At 46.7% G+C, this 18,768-nt stretch overlaps 1 protein-coding gene across 2 annotated transcripts in view; it reads left to right on the top strand.

The window, feature by feature from the left end:
* Window positions 1–5,548: 5,548 nt before the first annotated feature.
* Window positions 5,549–18,768, top strand: part of Myo1e (myosin IE) — a 196,874-nt gene continuing 183,654 nt past the window's right edge. For both annotated transcript variants that reach the window (XM_038321973.1, XM_038321972.1), the window contains exon 1: window positions 5,549–6,201. Coding sequence is in view for 1 of the 2 variants with exons in the window: in XM_038321972.1 (XP_038177900.1) it covers window positions 6,199–6,201 (3 nt within the window). In the remaining variant the exon portion in view is untranslated. The remainder of the gene's footprint in view (window positions 6,202–18,768) is intronic.

Consider the following 18,768-nt stretch of genomic DNA (forward strand, 5'->3'; position numbering starts at 1 on the left):
AGGATCTCAGTTCTGCACAGCAGGCTATAAAGCAGTACCAACAGTGCTGACCTTGAAGTCTTGGAGCAGAGAGTCCCTGACATTCTGAGTTTTTAAGAAGGTGGTGAAGCTTGGACTTCTTTCAGGAGTAGTTTCCCTTATAAAAAAATAAAGTTTTTGGTGCTTTAAAATAGACAATGTTCATTCAATTATTCTGTTGTTTTTGTTCTTAAAATAGTCCTAGGGATGGGGATGTGGCTTAGTTGGTAGGGTGTTTACTTAACATCCTTGAAGCCCTGGATTTGACCCCTAGGACCCCACTAATGGAGGATGGTAGCACATACCTGTAATCCCAGCACTAACAGCAGGGGGATAAGAAAGCCAGAGCTGGCCAGGCAGTGGTGGCACACACCTTTAATCCAGCACTCAGGAGGCAGAAGCAGGCAGATCTCTGTGAGTTCAAGGCCAGCCTGCTCTACAGAGCAAATTCTGTTGCTGCTGGTACCGCAGTGGTGGCATGTGCCTTTAAGCTCAGCACTCAAGAGGCAGAGGCAGGTGGGTTTCTATGAGTTCGAGACCAGCCTGGTCTGTAGAGTGAGTTCTAGGACAGCCAGGGCTGTTACACAAAGAAACCCTGTCTTGAAGAAAAACAAACAAACAAACAAAAACAAAAACAAAAACAGAAGTTGTGTTGTTGGTGAGTTTTTGTTGACTCTGACCAAGCTAAGGTCATCTGAGGAGAGGGACCCTCACTGGAGAAAATGGTTCTGTAAGACTGGCTTGTAAGCGAGTCTGTGGGGGTACTCTTGATTAATAACTGATGTGGGAGGGCCCAGCCCACCATGGGCAGTGCCACCCCTTGGCAGGTGGTCTGGGTTGTACGATAAAGCAGGCTGAGCAAGCCATGGGGAGCAAGCCAGGAAGTGATATTCCTCCGTGGTCTTTCCAGGTTTCTTACTTGAATTCCTGCCAGCTCCCTTTCTTGATAGACTTCAACTGTGAGCCGAAATAAACCTCTTTCTCCCCAAGTTGCTTTAGCCGTGGTGCTCTGTCACAGCAACAGAAAACGCATTAGAACAAAAGGCAGGGGTTTTTAAAAACCTTTAAGATTTATTATAATTTTAAATGTATGTGTCTGTGTTGTCTGCCGTTCATGAGCAGTGCTCACAGAGGCCAGAAGAGGGCATTGGATCCCCTGGAGACAGAGTTACAGGTATCTGTTAGCTATCTGACTTTGGTGCTGGGAAATGATCTTTGGTCATCTGGAAAAACAGAACACGTTCTTAACTGCTGCACTATCTCTCCAGACCCAAAGATAAGGATTTTGAAAAACATAATATGGGGCCAGATAGATGTGATGGTTCAATAGATAAAGGCCTTTGTTGCCAGGCTGGATAGCCTGAATTCCATTCCTAAAACCCACATGGTAGAAGGACTGGTTTCTGAAAGCTGTCCTTTGATACACACACACACACACACACACACACACACACACACACACACGCACGCACACACTCTCTTGTGCACTCACACTCACAAATGTAGTTTTAAAAGAAATTAATTATATTAAAACAAACAAAAATAGAAAAAATAATTTGGTGAAAACTCTAGAGTATCTATGGAATCTTTCATTCAAACTGAAGCTAAGTTCCATCACTTGGGAGGCTGAGGCAGATCTATTGTCTGGATCAGGAGGTCAAAGCCTGTTCTAGGACATAGTTGACCCTTTCCCCCACCGCAAAGAAATCAAAAGTGAGAAAAAGTACAAACTGGGGCTCCCCCAGGTGAATCAAAGCTTGTGACCACAGTAGCCCAAATTGACACTGTCCCTCCTTAAGTGGAGAGGCCCCAAGGGGATTCTTGGTGAAATCAGCCACTGGTTCACGTGATAATATACGGTTGATTCTACACTCAAACAGGGACAAAGGCCCAGACCACCATGATGAAGGAGACAGAGAGGAACTTTGACGGCATTGGGCCCTCAGAGCACTCCTGGGAATTTTACAAACGCTCAGGCAACAGTACTTAGCACTCCACATGCCATTTAGAGGCGGGACTGCCTGCTCTCACTCAGAACCCCACATCTGAATGCCTGACCTGAAACACGGGGGATGGTAGAGGAGTGAGGGGATCACCTCTCTGGACCATTTCCACGTGTGTTTAATTTCACACTCACGTCAGGATGTTTTATAAATGAAGGGATGGAAGTTCAGAAAAATTAAGATCTTACAGTCAGTTTCAAATTCAAATTCGTATGCCAGTAAATCTAGTTATCCGGCTTATTGTTCAAACATGAAGCAATTATATATATTATAGACTGGAGGGACAGCTTGGTTGATAGAGTGCTTGTAGGCATGCCCAGACCCTGAGTTCCATCCCCTAGCACCACATAAGCTGGGTGTGCAGGTGCATACCTGTGACCCAGCTCTTGGAAGGCAGACAGGAGGGTCAGAAGTTCAAGATCATCCTGGGTTACATAGACAGGTTTGGGGCCAGCCTGGGTTTCATGAGATCTTGTCTCAAGAACACAAAACAAAATCTAGAAAAGGATTGTATTATAAAATCATGAAAAAAAAGTAGCCCTGACTACTTGGGATATTTAGTGTAAAGAAAGTTCTCTTTGTCTTTCATTTTAAAGACAAGAGTTTCACATAGCCCAGGCTGGCGTTGAACTCACTGTGTAGCTAAGAATAACCTTTAGCTCCTGATCCTTCTGCCTCCACATCCCAAAATGCTGGGATAACAGGCATGGAGCACTTATGATGTGCAGGGACTTGAACCCAGGGCTCAGTGCATGCTAGGCAGGTTCTCCACCCACTGAGCTATATCCCTAGCTTCCAAAACTTTTTAAAAATTCTTTTAAAAAAATCTACTAGTGTGGGGGGGCTCTCAAATAATAATAAAATTGACAATTAGTCTCAAGGCGGTTTTTAATATATCTCAAATTAAGTTATGATTAAGTTACTGATGAGTTATGCCCCAGTAAAATTTTGGGGTTTAAGATTATCCTGGACTATGTATAGGGATATTAGAAAGAGAGAGAGAGAGAGAGAGAGAGAGAGAGAGAGAGAGAGAGAGAGAGAGAGAGAGAGGAGAGAGATTAACTACATTTTATGTTGCTTGTACAAAGATGTGTTTAGTATCTCATATTTTCAGTATCTCATATTTGATTGTACTCAGCTCCTAACAAGGCTGGCCCATTGATGGGATGGTAGCTTAGGCATGTGTAATTATTTTGGACCTAAAACCTGGTGTTCCTTATGTTGTTTGTAAGTTCAGCTTTCCCCTTTGCCAGTCCCTGTTCCTGAGTTCTTAAAATGCCTCATAGAACTTGGAATGTGGGGCTGGAGAGATGGCTCAGTGGTTAAGAGCTTTGCCTGCTCTTCCAGAGGTCCTGAGTTCAATCCCCAGCAACCACATGGTGGCTCACAACCATCTGCAGTGAGATTAAGTGCCCTCTTCTGGCCTGCAGGGATACATGCAGGCAGAATACTGTATTCATAATAAATTAATAATTTAAAAAAGAAGAACTTGGAAGGTGGTACACCCCTGTGGCACAGGAGTCAGGTCTGGGCATACAGAGGTCACACCTGGTGTGTCAAGGTTGGCTCGTTCTGAGCTGTTTCCTGTCTACTTCGTTCTGAACGTGGGGCCATTCCTTGTGCAAACCTTCTCTTGCTTCTTCTTCTTTTCATTTTCACTTCTAATTTTATTTTGTTTGCTTTTGTCTTAATGGCTCTCACTCTTAGCCAGGCTGGCCTGGACATCCTGGGCTGAAGCAATTTTCCTCCCTCAGTTTCCAGGATATCTGGGGCTACAGGGGTGCACCACTATACCCTGCTGTCGTTTTGTGTGTGTAAGTGTGTGGGTAGGCATGTGGACACACATGTAGACACCAGAGCCATTTACTTTTTTTAAGATTTAAATTACTTTATTATTTTATATGTAGGATTATTTTGTCTGCATGTATGTATTTATGTGTATCACAAGTGCCCCAAGAGTTCGGAAGAAGTTGTTACGTGCCCGGGGACTGGAGTTACAGATGGTCTGAGCCACCAAATAGGTCCTGGAAAATGAGATTCTGGTCCTCTGATAGAACAGTCAGTGTGATCTTTTTTTTTTTTTTTTTTTTTTTTGAGATAAAATTTTTCACTGGCCTGGAACTCATTGAGTAGGCTAGTTAGCTGGCCGATAAACTGAAGACCTTTCTGCCCGTTTCTTTTTTTCCCAACATCCCAGGACACCTGGCTTTTTTTCACATTGTCTTTAGGAATCTAAGTAAGCTCCTCACGCTGGCAAAGTGGATAGGTCCTCCAGCTCCAGGTGAGCCATCCCAACTATTGCTTGTTTTTATGCCAAACCACAAAGCCAGCAAGGTCTGGAGTAGCCTCTAGGGTCTGGCTTATCTCCTGTGGAAGGAATTCGGTTATTTGTTGCCCTGACGGTGGGAATAGTTAGAAAACTTCAAACAACATGACTCCCTTTCAAAATGGCATGAGATGGCTCAGCAGATAAAGGTGCTTGCTGCCAAGACTGACCATCTGAGCTTGATCCCTGGGACCCATGTGGTAGAAGGAGAGAATCAGCTCCCACAGCTTGTCTTATGGATTCCACACAAGTTGTCCTCGGAACTCCACACATGTTCAGAGGCATGTGTGCACCCTTTATTTCATTTTAAGAACTGAAGTAATTCACATACCATAAGATTCTTGTTTTAAAAACCTGTACAGTCCGGTAGTCTTGGGTACTGTCACAGTTTTACTGCCATCATCAGGACCTCCGGGGTATCCTCGGACCACCTGTCCCAAGACAAAAAGCTCCTTTGTTCCATTAGCAGCCACTGCACCCCACAAGAAGCCAAGATCTGCTACTCTTCCTCCATCGAGTTCCCTACCTACCCCTGTCACACACAGGGAATTGTGTTTTGTGAACTTTGGCCCTGACCTTTCACGTAATTTCCCAGGTCCTTCTCTCTTGCCGGGTGTATCAGAACTTCCTCCCTTTCCTGGCTTGGTCATAGTCTTGAGTATGGGCCACTTCAAACAAACAAACAAACAACAAATAGCAAACCCCTTCCTAGCCAAGCTGATTTTTTTTTTTTTTTTTTTTTTTTTTTTTACTATCGCAACTCTAGAGTCCTAGATTCACGGGAAGGGTGACGACTAAACCTCACGATTTTCTCTTCCCTGGAATTTTCAGGATCTTCTTCCTGGGACACCCAAAGCGAGCAAAGTCCTGAGGTGGCCCTGCGAGTTTCCTTCCTCAGCTCCCAGCACAAGACACCAGACTCCCTAATCCGGTTTAGGAATCTGCGTTCCCTTCTCTCCTAGGCTACCTGGTTTCCTGAAATCGGACACCGCAGAGGACAGAGCGCTCTCTATTCTTGTTTCCCAAGGAAATTAATTCAGGTATAAAGGACGGGTGAAGGAAATATTTTCGACTTTTCTTACAATTCAGAAAGGGAAAGAAATAGTATTTCCTTTGGGCTGCGGCCACGATTCTGATCTTTTATGCAGATAAAATATTTCTTAAAAAAAACTTTTAGGAAAATCAAGCGACTTGGGAGCTAAGTCGATTCTAAGTATCCCTTAAAGGGAAGAGACACGTGAGCAGTTTCCTAGTCTCCCCGAGTGTTTTCATCCCCTCGGTTTGGGGGTGTTTCCCTGGGGACGGCTGGGACAGCAGTAGCGTGTTCGGCAGGCTAGTGAAGCCGCCGGACTACAGGATCCACAGTCCTTTGGAAACTTGTAGTTCCACGCTTGTTGGTTACTTCGGCTTTCCTGGGGAGTGACGCTGAAAAAACAAACTCTGATTGGTCAGGCCTGGGCTGAATTCTCCATTTATGGACAGATTGCCCGGCCCGAGCCCAGGCTGAGCCAGAGAAGAGTTCGGATTAAGTGTTAGGAGAGAGAGGGTCCAGGCAGGGCAGCCGGACAAGCAGTTCCGCAGAGCGCATCGGGTGCATCTCTAGACAGCTGAGCATCGTCAGGTTCGAGTGTGCACCAGGTCGGCTAAGTCTTGCCTCACCTAGCGTCTCGGATCCCGCCTGGATGGAGTCCCATCTGGGTTTCCATTGGCTCCTGTGAGTGCTTGGGTGTCTGGAGCTTGTTTTTTTTGGCAAAGGGAACCAACTTTTGAAGTTCGCCCAGGAGACCGCGTTCCAGCTCCAGTGCCCAGGCAGCCGGACCCGGAGGAGGCGCGACAGCGGCGGGAGTCACCATGGTAAGTTGGCTGCGCCGCGTCCCAGGACGCCTGACCCTGGGATTGGGCAGGAAGCCCCAGAGCGGGGCACCTACCTTGGGCACGCTGCCCAGGCCAGGGGGTGGAGAAGGTGGACGCGGGAGTATGCACTTCTGGAGCGCCGATTTCCTGCTGTTTGCTGTAAACCGGGTCTTGGCCGGGAAGAGGGACCGAGGCGGACAAGGAAAACTCTCTGAAGTGGCTTTCTGCGCGGGGAAAGTTTTGGTGGTAGTGTTACTGTGGCTGCCAGCTGTCGGAAGCCAGGGTGTGAGCACATCTGTTTTCACCAACACAGCCATGGGACCGGGGACCTTTTTCTCCTTCAGGGAAGGTGGGGGGCATGCCCGTGTCCCTCGGGTCCCCTCCTTGGGCGGGCACCAGCATGAGCTCCCTGGCAGGCTGATCACGCAGCTGTCCCCCTGGCATCGAGGAGGACCCGGGCAGCCCTGCCTGCACTGGTTATGGGCCGCGCGCTGCACAAAGGCAGGCGGGGGCGCCAGGTACCGCGGAGCACCTGGCGGTGGCCCGGACTGCTGAGACCCTGTGACGATGGCGTACATTTGCAGCCACGCTGGCCTGGAGCCCAGGCCCATAGGGTCCCTGTATGGGGTAAACACCTCCTGCCGAGGGCCCCACCCGGTCCCCAGCTCGAGAGGACCGCCACTCTGCCTTACACGCCACAAGTCCCCAAGAGTCTCCTGGTTTTGTTCTTTCCCGCTTGGCGTTTGGGGGCATGGACTGCCTCTCCCTCTAGCTCATTTGAATTTTTTGTCTCTACACGGAGAAGTCCCCGGCCCAGCCACTCTCCTCTCTCAGTCCCAATAACTTTAGCCACATCCCCTGGGCTTTGCTGTGGTATAGTTTTACTTCAGAAAAACAAAAGCATAGATTGTATTTTGGAGAGATTGCCAGTCCACCCGGACCAAAAGAAAAAAAAAACCCACCTTTTTTATTTAACTTAAAAAGTTTCCACACTTGCTTCTCGGTGGAAGAACTTGTCCTCCTGGCTTTGTCGTTGTTTACTGACGGTGAGGGTGAAGCTCCCCGAAAAGGATGCCTAACATAGCGCTCGCTTGAGAAATCTGTATCCCAGATACCCAGCGCCAATCACCGGCAGCACAGGCCCGTCAGAGCCCACACTCCGTTCATATGCAGCCCCTGCCCCGCGCTGTTTGTTCAATAGGGTGACTGAAAACAAACGAAACCTTTAAAAGGCATCCTGGCCCCAAACTTTTACTTTTTACATAGTTCAAAATTATGTTACCTTTGCCCCTGAGAGAGACTACTTCATTTATAAATAGGCTGCCTCCTTCAGTTTTGAGGTTTCAGAAGTCAGTTCACACTCACAGAGGGTACCCTGAGCTGCGGTTGGGTGGAGTTTCGCGGGTTGCTGACCACTTGAACTCGAGCACTGTGATAATCCTGGTGCCTAAGAATTGCTATAATTACTTTCCACGGTTCAATATTTCTTTTGAAAAAAAGATAAAGATCGATGTGTTTATGTCAAGGACTTAAAAGAATCTTACTAAATTTAACTGTGTAAGTGGTAGCTTAAGAAAATGAGCTTTCCCATGTTAAATCCCCCCTTTTTTGCGGGGTAGACCCACAATTAGTCTGTGTTACCTTTTCCAGCGACGTGGGAAAACGTCCTTGTAGTTGGAGCAGCTAGTTGGTCCATCGGATGTGAAGGAGGTGTGTCTTAGAGTCAGTTTCATGCCTATGTAGACAGGGCATAGTCACCCCCTCGTGGGCTCCCTGCCATCAGCACAGATGGGCATGTTGTGGGCCACTTGGAGGCTATCTGTGTATCAGATATGGATGCCTGGGCCACAATTCACTGCCCAGAAAAGTTGAAACCACTGGCCATCCTGAAATAGATGTGCCATGGACAAAACTCTGGTGTGGAGAGTCATTTGGACGAAATTAAAAGAATCGTTTCTTCCATACTTGAAAGTTTGAGTGGGCTTATGAGCTGTGTGAAGTTGCCTGAGAACATTGACCCACATCTCAGATAGTTAGGCACCCAGTGAGTATGCTCAGTGTTTATGTAAGGAGTCTTAAGCTGAATGGAACTTCTGTGTTCTCTGCATCTGTCTGGGCCTGCCCAGTTGAATCCCTCAGCTGTTTAGGACAGGAAGGGATGGGCCATTACCCTTGGTGGGTGTGACCGAGAATTAGCATAGAGCACAGGCCCTTGGCCAGGCCGCAGGAAGAACACCTGTACTGTGAACTCTTTCCGTGTGCTTGCGTGACGTCTACACTTGATTGGCAAGCTGATGGGATCTAGGATCATCATCCCAGAACAAGACCTCTGGGCGTATCTGAGAGTTTCTAGCTTAGGTTCCTAGAGTCTGGAAGACACATTCCTTGCATGGTGGCACCATTCCCTGGGCCGGGGTCCCAGGCTGAATAAGAAGGACAATAGGAGCTGAGCACCTGCAGGTGTCTCTGTTTCCTGCTGCTGGACAGTGTGACAGCTGTCTCTAGGGTCGGCCGCCATGCCTCTTCCACCTTGACAGAACTACATCCCTCCAACTGTCAGCTTAGACAAGCCCTTCCATGAGTCACTTTTGTCCGGGGAATTTATCACAGTAAGAAAAGTAACTAATTTTGTGTGTGTGTGTGTGTGTGTGTGTGTTCTCTCTCTCTCTCTCTCTCTCTCTTTCTTTCTGTGTGTGTGTGTGTGTGTGTGTGTGTGTGTGAGAGAGAGAGAGAGAGAGAGAGAGAGAGAGAGAGAGAGAGAGAACGCTCTTCAGGGAGGTCTGGGAGCGAATTAGACTGTACCTAAGGCCCGATGACTTACTCAGTTGTGATTAGGGACGAAAATTCACTTCAGATTCATGAATACAATGTATAATTGGCTTCTCCCTCATAAATGCTAACAATGGGACACTTGCTCATCTTGGGAAACCCAGACTATATTGCCAGGTCATAGTTATTGTTACCCTTTTTAAGAGGTGGGGAAAAAAAGACCCCATCTCCATATGTCATCAGAGTCTACAAATATTCTGTTGGCTCTAACAGATAGCAGTGTGTAGCTAGCACTTCCTTCATGGACTCTGGTTTCGCAGTCTGTGACAGGATACTTCCGTGGTCTGGTTGTGTGTGGTAGGCTAACACCTATGTATGTCAGTCTGCTTTCTGTTTTGGCCCCAGAACATGTAATTCATAGGGTTTGTGAACAAAATCTGCAGAGGTGACTGAGTCTCCCTTGGCCATTGTCTATGCTATATTTCCTTTTCTCTCTTGCATATCATTCCTGGGTCGCTAGCAGGGGTACCACACACGAAAGCACTGATTTATTGATTTAGTTTGGGGGGACAGGGTTTCTCTGTGTAACCCTGGCTGTCCTGGAGCTCACTTTGCAGACCAGGCTGACCTCGAACTCAGAGATCCGCCTGCCTCTGCCTCCCGAGCGCTGGGATCAAAGGTGTGCGCCACCACATCTGGCTGCAGCACTGACTTATAACTTAGGGATCTGGTAGACAGCTGACCATGGGTAAGTTAGGTTCCTTGGGGTGGAGGTTGGTGTGTATTTAATAAGCCCGGAATCCGTTTGGAGTGCTTTTAGGGAAGTCAACCTAGCTCGTTTCTATTGATTATCAGATTCTAGACGTCCCTGGCCAAAATGACCCAATTCAGGTGAACTGGGGAGGAGGGGATAAGTTTGGTGGCAGGTGGAAGGTTAAGGAAAGCTGGTTCTGAATGCTTCTACCTTGGGGTGAGTATGGTGGGCCAGCCTAGGGTTTCCCCTCTTGGAAGAGAAGCCCAGCTGGACACTTGGATGGGCAGAGATGAGGCGTGGGAAGGTGAAGGCCATCCCACCCCTATCTCTGCTGACGACTCCACTGGGAGGAACTCCAGTGACTCTGGAGGCCAAGATACAATCTGGCTTTGGGAGAGTAAAGAAGGAACACATGTCCCATGCTTACACTGGCCATATTGCCAGGCTGTCTTGGTGTATACGAGTAGCAATCTAGATCTTGTGCTGGCCCTACTGATGACATGGAAAGGCCAAGCGTGCTCATCTGTGGGTCATCTGCTAGCAGCTTCTACAAGCTCAGTGTGGTGTCCGTGAACCACAGCGCTTCCTCCACCTCCTTGCTAGCTAGAAGGTCTGAATGGCAGCTGCATGCCCAGCAATGATGTCAGCGGTCTCCTGAGGCCTTGCTAGAGAAGGTGGTTGGTTGCCTGGTATTTTGTACCTGCAGAATCTGGTGAGTTAAACAGGGAAAACCCTCATGCGGATGCTAGTTGGAGCTGTCGGAACACGAGTGGAGATGGCTTGTGAGTGGCAAGGTTGCACTTTCGGCTTCTCTTGTCACCCTTCACCCCTCTGCTTCTGTGAAATGCCCCAGATCCCAATGCTGTGTGACAACCCTTACTCCCTGCCCCTTTCAAAGCACAGGAGCTTGAGGTGTATTTCAAGAGTTATCCTTGAGGCTAGCGAGCATGCAGCTGTGAGCATTCTAGGAACCACAGGTTCCTCTGTTCCTGCTGTGTCCTGAAGTCACGTGAGACTAAAGACCAAGCAGTGCTTCAAGTCTGCTGGTGAGAGAAGACTAGGATTCCACATGAGAAAGCTCTTCATCAGCATCTCTGTTCAGATTTCAAAACACACACACACACACGCACACACACCCGCGTGTGAGCACACACACTCAGGGTCTCACTCTGTAGCCTAGGCTGGCCTCCAGCTTACAGACTTCCTGCTTCAGCCTCCCAGCTGCTGCCGTTGCAGTGGTTCTCAGCCTTCCTAACGCTGTGACCCCTTAATATAGTTCCTCATGTTGTGGTGACCTCCCCCCAATATAAAATTATTTTTGTTGCTACTTCATAACTGTAATTTGGCTACTGTTATGAATCATAATGTAAATGGTTTTTTTGGAGATGGAAGTTTATCAGAGGGGTCACGACCCCACAGGTTGAGAACCATTATATTATAGGCATGTGCCACACCTGGCTATAACATGCAGAAATATTTTGAAACCTCTAGACAACTGTAAGATACTCTGGACCTCACAGTGGGATGTGTGGGAACATCAGTCATGCTTTTCCAGATTTGAATTCGAATAATTTATATATATTATGTATTCTTTTATTATTATACAATATACATGTATAAAATTTACAATATCAAATATATATTAAAGGGTGTTTTGCATGCATGTATGTCTGTGTACCTGTTCATACCTGGTGCCTGAGGAGGCAAGTAGAGGGCATCAGAGGCTTTGGAACTGGAGTTACAGATGGCTGAAATCTGTACCATGTGGATGCTGAGAATCGAAACTGGGTCTTCTGCAAGAACAACCAATGGTCTTAACTGCTGAGCCATCTCTCCAAACCCATTATTTGCGTGTGTGTGCATGTGCGCATGTGTACACGTATTTAACAAAGATGCAGCAACTTATATTTTTACCATTATGTGATTACATTTTTCTCAATAGTATTTCCTTTCCTTTCCTTTGTTTTGTGTTGATTTGTTTTCCTAGACAGGGTTCTACCATGTAGCTCTGGCTGTCCCTGTCCTTGAGTTTACTTTGTAGACGAGGCTGGCCTTGAACTCATAGAAATCTGCCTGCCTCAGTCTCTGGGATTAAAGGTATGCACCATCACTGCTTGGCTTATTTTATTTTCAGTTGATTGTTTTTGCAGTGCTGAGGATCCACCCCATGTGTACAGGACAAGTGCACTATCACCCAAACACATCCCCAGACCCTGATGTTTTTATTTCCCACTTTGCTTGGACTTGACATTACAGAGCAAATAAGAGGTTAAAGGTTACATGCCAATGGTATTAAAAATAAACATCATAGCCCTTTAATAATAACAAGCAAATCATGTTCTGAATTTTGTACTTCAGAATTTATTTTGGCATAGCCAACAGCTTTTTGGTCATCCTAGCAGAACTTTTTTAAGCATATTTTTTGACAGTTATATCAAGACAAGCAGTATTTACAGATTCTTTCCTAAAATAACAGCATTGGCTTTGACAAGCCAGGGGCTTCTCGCTGTATAGCTACATGGTCTTGGCCTTCGCTTCTGAGGTCCCACCTTGAGAACAGAAGTATTGTCTTCATTCAAAGCCTTTTTGGTTTTGGTTTTCAATTTTTCTCCTTACACTTACCTATTTTTGTGTATGCATGCATCTGTAGAGGCTGAAAGGCAGCTTGCAGGACTTGGTTCTTTCTTTCTATCATGTGGGACTGGAAGTCAAATTCGGGTTGTCAGTTTTGGCAATGAGTGTCCTTCCCCGCTGAGCACTTTTGAATGGACATTTATGAGTTACAGAAGAAAGATCATTTTTAATAAAAACTTCCTTTCTGACCTAAAATACTAGTAGCCATGTGACTGCCCTCCTACTCACAGGTACCTGGTCCCTCTCAGCTGTCTCTATTCTACCTCTGAGGAGGGGACACCCACCCTACTGTGAGTGTGCAGGTCAGGGAGATAGGTGGGTCCTTCTCCCTAGGAATTAAGGATGAGAGCAGTGTGAAGGGAGTCCATGATCTCTCGGGTGTTTAGAATTTTGATGTGGATTAACATTCACTCGTAGTACTTAGCAGTCGTGCATCGCTTTGTAGAGAGAAAAAGCATAGGAACACCCAAAAAGAGTTTAAGATTTCTGTCTTAAACCTTTATGGGGTCTGGGGAGATGACTCAGTGGAAAAGGAGCTTACCATACAGACATCAGAACATGAGTTCAGCTCCCCAGCACCTATGTAAAATCCTCCTATGGCGGCGCTGGAGTTGGGAGGCAGATTTTAGGGGCTCACTGGCTGGCCAGTTTAGCTGAAACATGAAGCTCCAAAAATAAGGTGGAGTGACTAAGATATCCCTACATTCATTTCTGGCCTCTACATGTACCCACATGATGCACACACACACACACACACACACACACACACGGACCCCCACAGAGTTTCAGGCTGTGGATGCAGCTTAGTCAACAGAACGCTTGCCCTGCATGCATGGAGCCCTGCTGTGGATGCAGCTCAGTCGGCAGAATGCTTGCCTGGCATGCATTTGGTCCTCAGCACCGCATGTACCTGGTGTGCTGGTGCATGCCTATGATCCCAGAACTCAGGCGGTGGATGGAAGTGACCGTGTGGTTCTGCAGGGGCCTCAGGAGTCCAAGGCTCATCTTTGGCTATGTAGGGAGTTTGAGACCAATCTGAAATACACAAAACTCTATTTCATAGAGCAAAGAGCAGGGTCGGGGGAGGAGAGTTGGTCATCCAGTTTATTGGCTTCCAAAGGCTCTGGATTCTAGCTGAGCCAGTGGCAGAGTGCAGATTTTCTGATCTCAGTCTAAGAAGGGGATGGATTAGAATCTTATTTTCTCAACAGTCTAGACACGACCAAGATCGTTTTGTTTCTGAGTCCTTTCAAGAAGGTCCGCTTGAAGATGAAAGCTTGTTATTTTTGATTCATTGCCACTTAAACTGTAAACGATTATAAGAAATAAAGTCTGAAGCATTCACCCGTAATACCATTGCCCTGCAACGCAGTAATTATGTCTTTGGGTTTCCTTCCAATTTATTCCAACACACGCTGTTTTTATGCCATTCTAACTAAGAGGCAAATATATCACCCATGCTCTGTATTTTTTTCCCCACTTATTTTATACATCCTTCATCTTGGTAGACATACATATTCATGGTCTTTGCTGGTGGAATAATACTTCCATGTAGCCTGATAGCCAAGCGTAAGTCGTAACTGTAGAAAAATCTCCCCCATAAGTGTGTGCATAGAAAAGTTGAGCCCTGGCCCTCACTACAACTGCCGATGTAATAGGCTGCTCGTCTTCCTGTGACTCTGGAGATGGGGAGCCCCCTTTTTGGTGTACAGTTGGAACAGGTTTGGGGTATATGCTCTCATATCCCTAGGTTCTAACCTCCAAATGTGTACTGACAATGGGAAAGCTCAATCCATGCCCCTAATCCTGCCATCATCCACAGGGTGGTACAAGACAAGACTTTCTGCTTCTCCTGCAAGTCTCAGCTGAGAGATGCTAAACATAGCTCTGGTGGTGGCGGTGGTGGGGTGATACCGAGAGATCCAGAGTTGATGTAAGGTTTGGGGACAGAATGGAGAGAAATTGAGTCCCTCAGTTGAAATCTCACTGATCCTGCAGGCCCTACAGGCAATGGAGGATGACGGTGGCTTGTCTAGTCATGGCTGTCATTGGTGTCAAGGTCTCCTACCCCGACTGCCAGGTCCTGTGGCCTTCCCCATAGCTGGAAGGGAACTTGTGACCCTTGATTCTTGTTGTGGGGAAGGTCTTGGTCAGGGGACTCAGTAGAGGGTTGAGTTACTGCCACTCCCTCATTGTCTGAACAAATACCTAGTTGGTTCAGGGATGCAGGGACAGGCATCTGGGAGCAGAGCCAGCCTCCTTCTGCATTTTGTGGCATCCCAGATGCCTTATTCTGGGGTCCAGGCTCTGTCTGCTTTACTATGCTGGTGCCTGGTAGCTGGTACCTGTTGCTGGTGTTCCTTTGAGCCGTTTATCTTCCTCTTAGCTTCTGGGCCTCCTCTATGATAGTCAAGGATCAGGCAGAAGCCAGCCAGGATATGGTGACAGCCACATTGCCTTTGAGTCTGCGTTTTTTCCAGCAGGCTTTGTTCTGTAAGTCTCTCTAACAAAGCTGTCCCCTCCCTGTCTTCATGCTCCTGTTTCTGCCCCTGCTTTAAAGACAGTCCCTTCAGTTGCAGCCACCACAGCAAGTCTGAGTTCCTCTAGGTTCTTCCACGCTAGCTTGGGGTCCTTGGTCCAGTTTCTCAGCTCACTCATGTGGTTCTTTGTGTCCTTTATTCTCCCTCTCTGAATCTTCCACTCCAAGAGCTTGCTTGCAAGCTCAGCATGACTTCCTGGCAACAGTCTGTTTCTTTGGGGTCTAGAAAGTGATCTCTGTCAGGCAGCAGGTGCACTAGATGGTCTGTCTATTCGTTCTGCACCACATCTTTGAGGGTCCCAAAGCTTCTTCTCTGACAGATGGGCTTTCCATGTGTCTTATGCCTCTGTTGAAAGGGATCATCAATTACACCAGGTACTAACACCCCCCCCCCGTTGTTTTTGTTTGTTTGGTTGGTTTTTTGAGTCAGGGTTTCTCTGTGTTGCCCTGGCTGTCCTATAGACCACTTTACCTCCTGTTCATTTCTAAAGTCCCAGAGAGCTAGCTGGTCCAGCTTGTTATTGATCCAGGTTTTCTAGCAATACTTCATACTTCCTATAACGGCACTTCCTCCCGACCTTTAATTATCGACTGGAGCACAGGGTTCGCCTTATTCACTGGTTACAACCTGTCTCATCAGTTATGTCCTATGTCCTTTTGACTTCCCTCCTGGGCTGCAGTCTTGGCATTGTAAAATACGGTTTCTGGAGCATGAAAGTGGGGGCTATCTAGATGGGGAGAAATTCAGGCAGCACCCTCAGGAGATCAGCAGCAGTATTAAAATGGCCACAGCAGACATGGTTGGTAGTCATATGTGCCTTACTCCTTTTCTGACTCACCAAATATGTATTAAGTGTCTGCTCTATGTGCTGCACTCTGGGGAGACCCACGGGGCTCATAACGCTGTAATATTTCATTTGCTTTGTACCTAAAAAGAGGTAGGACACAAATGTGATTAAACAGCATGACTTTTAGGCAGCATGTTCATACGTTATTTCTTTACTATTCCGTGTGTTTTAACATCTTTTTCCAATTAAGAAAAAAATGCATATAAACACATACATACAATTCTTTGTATAATTTTAGGAGCTGCGGAAAGCTGTGAAACCCCCACAAAATCATTGCTAGAGTTGTAGCAAATGTTGTTTTTGAGATGATTATTAAGGTGAATGGTCAGTTCTGGATTTCCATTAGGATATTTGATTACTCGACATAGGTGTGACATCAAGAGTGAGTCCACACCGAGTGTCGTATAAAGAGCCACCCAGGGCACACACACACACCATGTTGCTCAGGCCTCTAACTTATCATCCATCCCGTAGTCGTCTTTCTTTGCTCCAGAGTATGCGAACGTGTTCTTGATGTAAGAACTCACCCCCAGACACTGTGATTAATAAACCTGAATTATTTCTCATGATTTTGTGCATTAGCTGGCCAGTTCCCATGCAAGCTCTTCTGATTTGTGTGGTCAGCTGTGGCTTGGCTGGGGATGTGTGATCCAGGACAGGATCGGTCATCTGCCTGGTAGTTGGCCCTCTTCCAGCCATGACAGCGGCGATGTCACAATAGATTGGTCTTGGCTTGTTTTCGTAGTAGTGGTAATACCACAGCATCACCAAGAACAGCAAGAAGTGTAAGTGTTGATACACAAAACTTTTCTAAATTTTGTTCACATGGTATTTATTATCATACTCTCTGGCGGAAGCAAGTCACGTGTCTACGCCAAGACGTGATGGGAGAATGGACTACCCAAGGGCTGAGCTATAGTTCCTCCACCGCCACCATCGTTCCTTAATTGAGTAATTTGGGGCAGGAGTAATCCTGAAAGCTGTGCCTATTGAGCTTCTGTGTGGTGTGACAGATACCTCAGCGTTGCTCCCCACACAGCCTCTGGTGATTTTTCCAGGGCAGGAAGACAATTAGAGACCTCTCCGTCTCCTTCCAAAATTGCTTCTTTGTTGTTGAAAAGAAAAGGTCAGAGTGATAGTTAACGACGACGAATGGAAAGGTATTTTTCTCTCGACTGAAGGGAGCTCTGTGAAAATAACAAGCAGGCAACTTGAGCCCAAACTTAGAGGAGCCTGAGTCACGCCGAGCCAGACAGGCCAACTGTCCTTTTGCACTAAAGAATGGAACTCGTTGCTCTTCCAAGGTGGAGACAAGACTTTTTGCTGCCTGCCTGGTGCTGCCTTCCTAGCCAGCACGGAGCTGTCCATGTGGAGAAAAATATTCCTCACTCAGACAGAAATACATATTTTCCTTGGCTGGAAAACACGTCTCCGGACTATAGGATGATTCTCAAAATAACCTGTGTCACTTCCACGTCATGTGAGCCCCAGAGTGTGCCATCTGCAGGCTCCTCTACAACACACCAAGTATGTAGGATTGCTTGATTTTTATTCAGAGGACTTTAAAAAAAAAAACCCATTAGTCTACAAATCTCTCTGTAGTTTCTTCCCTCTCCCTCTTTTTCTCTGTCCTTCCTCCTCTCTCCCCCCTTTTTTTCTTTAAATACTTTTTGAGACAGAGTCTCACACTGTAGCCCAGGCTGGCCTCCAGCTCACAGTCCCCGCCCCCTTCCCCTGCGTGCCAGAATTACTAGGATTGTAGGCATGTGCTTCACCACACCCTGGTCTTTTATTTAGAACATCACCCGTGGAAAGAAAACTAGCTCATGATAACTCTTGGCCCGTCTTTCTCTGCTCTTACCTTCCCCTGCCTTATTTTAAAGCTAGATCCTAGCTAGCATAACATTTCATCCACAAATGCTTCTTCTATTGCATTTTAAACCAAGGAAGACTTGGTATCTGGTGCTCCTTGGGCGGGAAGAAGGGGTGTGCTCCAGACAACCAAAGCTGGTCGCTTTCCTTTAACTTATAACAGGGGAGCTCTTGTTTTATAAAATTGTGTAGACATCTCTGGTCACTAAGGGGACTTTCCACAGTGTGGCCCAGTGTCCCTCACAGGGCGTCTGGCCGCAATACCTTGGCATCGTGGTGTATAGGATAGGGTGTCTCCCTAACCCTCCAGTCTCAGCTCCACCCAGGCCCTGCATTTAGGTGTAAATGGTAGGGAGAAAGTTTGTAGTTCTTAACTTCCTCATCCATCCTCATCTGTATCAGCGCCAGCTGTGCAAAGAATGCCTAATTCTATGAGTGATCAGATGACCTTAAGTATAGAATGTCAGATTAGAAATGTATTGGAGGTACCAACACGGTGTGGGACCATGGCTCCAATGGTAAGGGTGAGGACCTGCGTTCAAATCCCTAGGACCCAAGTCAAAAGTGTAACCCCAGCACTGTGTGTATGTATGGTGGGGATAGATCCCCAGAGCTCCCTGGATACTGGCCTAGCTCCAAATCCAGTAAGAGGCTTTGTCTTTGGGAATTAGGCAGTGATAGAGCATGATACCTGATGTCTTCTTCTGGTCATGTGCATTACACACACACACAGAAAGTGAAAGAGAACTATCTAGAAACTATTAGAGAGGCGTCTATGAAATTTATGTTTATATTTACATTTTTTTTTCCTAGAAAGAAGATCCATAAATTTTCAAAATGGTCTTTGGCCTCCCCCAGTAACCCCTTGATGCCCAGATAATTTTAAGTGGCCTGTCTTTGATTCCTGGGTCACTTAGCAATTTAATAACAAAGTTGACCCTGGAATCCGTGTCCTCTGACTCACAATCTAGGCCTGTTTTAAACCTGCACTGACTGGAAATGCTTCGAAATTAGTAAAGCATTAGGGAGACGGGAAGTCAAAAGTAAGCAGTAAGTTAAATTAATTTGGGGGGGCCATTGAGATGGTTTAAGGAGTAGAGACACTTGTCGTCAAGCCTGACAACTGGAGTCTGAGCCCTGGGATCCACATG

Source organism: Arvicola amphibius, chromosome 3 (assembly GCF_903992535.2).
Source record: "Arvicola amphibius chromosome 3, mArvAmp1.2, whole genome shotgun sequence".
Classification (NCBI taxonomy): Eukaryota; Metazoa; Chordata; class Mammalia; order Rodentia; family Cricetidae; genus Arvicola; species Arvicola amphibius.